Source organism: Austrofundulus limnaeus, unplaced genomic scaffold (genome assembly GCF_001266775.1).
Source record: "Austrofundulus limnaeus strain Quisiro unplaced genomic scaffold, Austrofundulus_limnaeus-1.0 Scaffold307, whole genome shotgun sequence".
In the NCBI taxonomy this organism is placed as follows: domain Eukaryota; kingdom Metazoa; phylum Chordata; class Actinopteri; order Cyprinodontiformes; family Rivulidae; genus Austrofundulus; species Austrofundulus limnaeus.
The window spans coordinates 75,135-78,886 of NW_013952709.1; the positions used below are offsets into that span (position 1 = coordinate 75,135).

At 38.3% G+C, this 3,752-nt stretch overlaps 1 protein-coding gene across 1 annotated transcript in view; it reads left to right on the forward strand.

Annotated features, from left to right (window-relative positions):
* Nucleotides 1-2,229: 2,229 nt before the first annotated feature.
* Nucleotides 2,230-3,752, forward strand: part of LOC106527056 (lithostathine-1) — a 7,899-nt gene continuing 6,376 nt past the window's right edge. Inside the window, exon 1 of the mRNA XM_014021814.1 lies at nt 2,230-2,434. Coding sequence (XP_013877268.1) covers nt 2,365-2,434 — 70 coding nt within the window. The 5' untranslated portion in view covers nt 2,230-2,364. The remainder of the gene's footprint in view (nt 2,435-3,752) is intronic.

The window sequence follows — 3,752 nt, forward strand, 5'->3', positions numbered from 1 at the left end:
ATCCCACAGAGAGGAATCGGAGGAGAATCTCACACACTGGACACATTTACATCTATTTTACATATTTAAATGGAAGCGTGTCGGGGGTGGGGTGTCTAAGGTGCGCTCAGTTCCACATTCATTGGGATGTATAAAGGAAAGGCGCGCAAAAACATGCATGCGCACAGTTTTATACATCTGCATTTTTTTGTGCGGTGCACTTTTCTAAATTTGTCCATATGCCAACTTTTAGTGTGAAAGAAGCGCAGTCCTTTATGCATGAGGCCCCTGGCCTGTAGATGAGTGTAGACTGTAATCCTGGCCTGGTGATGTATCTCTTCTGTGCTGGGCCATCCTTTTAAACAGTGGCTGTTTTGTTTCCCTGATATATACAGTAACTGATCACGGTCCTCCTGACAAATAACAGCATACACAATATTACTCTGCTTATGCCAGGGAACTGGCTCTTTGGGGTGAACCAGTCTTCTTTAATGTGTTTTGAGGTTTGAAAGACACTGAGACGTCATGTTTAGTGAATGTCTCAGTTTCTCTGAAACTCCTGCAACATAAACAATGACCACTGGTCTGAGTTTAGGGTCTTCTTTTTTCACCCAGTGGCTGGCTGGAGTCCTGTTTGGGTTTCTTGTCTGCTTTGTGGAAAGCCCAGTTAGGATAACCATATTACTCCAGAGCCTGACTTGTGTTTGATTTCCCCTTCTCCCTGGCTCCTCCAGAGGACCGTGTAAACTTAATTTTTAGATTTTTCTACCTGGATTATTGAAATGCATCTGGACATCTAAATAAAATAGTTACACTGCTTTTACATTTCAAATGAATACTTTGTAATTTCAACTGCATTTTCAAAGTGATTGTCCCAACACTGTCTTTACACACAGGTAAGAATCATCTCAGAATAACAATTTGTTTGCATCCAGAAAGTCTGTATGTTTTTACATCTGGTTTACATTACAGCAGACAGTAAAGAAACTAAAATCTGTCATTACATTATTTTATCAGCAGAAGTTTCCACAGCTCCAGCAATTAAAATATAATTCATAAAATCATCAATTCTAATCATTCTAGCCCTCAGGCTTCGGTTAATGTAGACCTCACTAACTGTTGCTTTTCTCCTCCATGCTCTGGTGGGTGATGCAAAACATTATCTGACTGCATTTAGTGATTTGCATATTAAAAAAATTGGATTTACTTAAAGAAACTCAGCCAAGAAAGAAAACCAAAGGAGTAGAGGGAAGCTAAGGYGCAACAGCAACTTTTCCTAAATAAGAAAGGATAAAATCAGGACACATGTCCCTCATCTGTGGTTCAGCATGTACAGGTATGTGATTTATTTACAAATTAAGATAATTATTWTTTTCTTTTTTGGTGCATGTAATACAACCAAACAAAAAAGGGATTCATAAAGATATTTAAAGAGATTTGAATTAAATGAGAAAAACCCACTAATTGTTCATTTTCTCCTCTTCAGGCTTCAGAAGAGCTTTGTTGTGCATTTTCTTTTTATTGGGTAAGTCAGTGTCTGCTTTACTTAACTTAAATTTTTTATCTCACGTTTACTTTAAATAATGTACTGTGTTATTTATTTATTTATTTTATTTTTTTTAAACGGATTTGTTCAGCTGTTCAAAAAAGCTTTTTTGTCAAGTTTATTACGTTAGACTGTAGGAATTTATTTACCAAAATCTCAACATTGTATAGTTAAAAGGTTATTTAAGGTAATTTGAACAGATGAAAAAACACGTGGTAGTTTTGCTCTCTAAATTTAAACCAATAATAAAATATAGTTCTTCTTTTGTTCATTTTATGTGATGATTCCTGTGCAAAACCTACTTTACAAACCAGTATCTGGTRTTTTTTTAGCCTGAACATTTTGTTTACATCATTTTATTTAAACCTGCTCCAAATGTTGACAGACCTCAGATGGCTAGTTCTCTCTGTACCATTCGTTTTTGGTAATGGCTTTTTTTCCCACCCGCAATAAGTATATCCCAAAGGTTTTCAAGTCCAGTGTTTTAAATACTGTTTTCTTCCCTAACTTTAAAAAASAGAAATGATTTGTTTTCAGGAGACTGTTCATGTCTTCGTCAGTACTTCGTCGTCAACCAGCAGATGACTTGGTTACAGGCTCAAACGTACTGCCAAGACATATACACCGACCTGGCCACGGTGGACAACATGGACGACATGGCTCAGATGATTGCAGAYGCTGGCAGCTTCATTGGAACGGTTTGGGTGGGCCTGTATGATGATTCGTCGAAGTGGAGCTGGTCGGCACTGGACGGGTTTGGACCGCTAAGCTACACCAGCAACTGGAACAACAATGGCCCTTATGATTCCAGGAATTCGTGGGAGTTATGCGTCGCCCAGATGGGTGACACCTGGTTTGAGATTCACTGCAACACCTCCCAGCCTTTTGTGTGCTATACAATTACACCAGGTAAGTAAAAACTCACCTGTTTTACTTTGTTTCAATCGAGAAAAACTAATTTATATTTATTATGGCACAGAATTAGTCCAATGTAAAATCTATGGGGAGCCAAGTGTAAATTAAAATGTCAAAAAATGTTGTCAACNTTTTAGTCCTGATCTAAACTCTACGGTCTCTCCTGATCTAAACAGCAACCTTTTATCTGTTTAAAATATTTAACCACAAAGAGAAGTTAATTCAGTTTGTTTCATGATGCCTCGCGCTGCAGCAGCGGAGGGGTTTTCACATCAGGCCGCCCGAACACCTCTTCTACCGGGGTGGGTTGACGCTTCTGTCCGGGGTGGAGTGGTGTGTAATCGGCTGCAGGGTCCGGAATGATCCGGGGGACAGAACACTTGTCAGGCTCAGACTGAACTGTGTTGTGAATTTTAATAGAAACAGGAAACCAAACAGAAATGAAAAGATATTCTTTCTGTTCTGTTTTGGACCAAAGTCATATTTTAACAGTTTTTTTTGCCTGAACTTTACATTATTACATGTTGTATCAGCTAAATGTGAGTTTGCATGTAGATCATGAAACTTTACTTTTTACAAAGTCATTTATTTAGAACGTTCAGAAATGTTTTCATGAATGTTAGCTTGTCAAAGTAAACTAAAGCTAGCTGTCACGTTGTCTCGTCTTAATAAATAAACTTTCTCTCCTCCTGGCCACACCTCCTCGCTCACCCCCCTCAGAGTCTCCAATTTATGCATTTTTCAAATTTGCGTTGGGGGCGGAGTTATCCTTTCACAGGGGGGGTAAGTTCCACTTTAAACTGTTTCTTGGAGCGCTGAAGCGATGCATTCTGGGTAAAAGACAAAGTGGAACCCGTCATTTCAAAATAAGAGCCTGAATTTAAACTGTGCTGTGTGTTGCTTTAATACAACGTGACGTGAGATAGCGGGTTGATGGATGAAGATTCAGCATGTCATAAATTATTATAATGCCTCCCTCTACCCTCTCAAAGCTAAAATAAGTATATAAACAACAAGAATTATGGGTGGATTGTTGGAGAAACTTTTGTTTTTTTAACGGTGGTTCTAGAAAAAAAGACGTGACAATCATCTGAATAGGAATAAACCAGCTGTAGCTCTTTTAATAACTGGCCTCAGACAAAAAAATCATTTTAAACAAATAAATAACATGAATTAGCTGCTGGTGCCTTTTCTCAAGCATATCCCTCGCTGTGTGTGGAAGTTTAGACATTCTTCTGTAACCGATGCCATCATTATGCTTTGCAACAATAAGGTTGTGAAGGTCTTGAGAGAGCTCTTTACTTTTACCCAT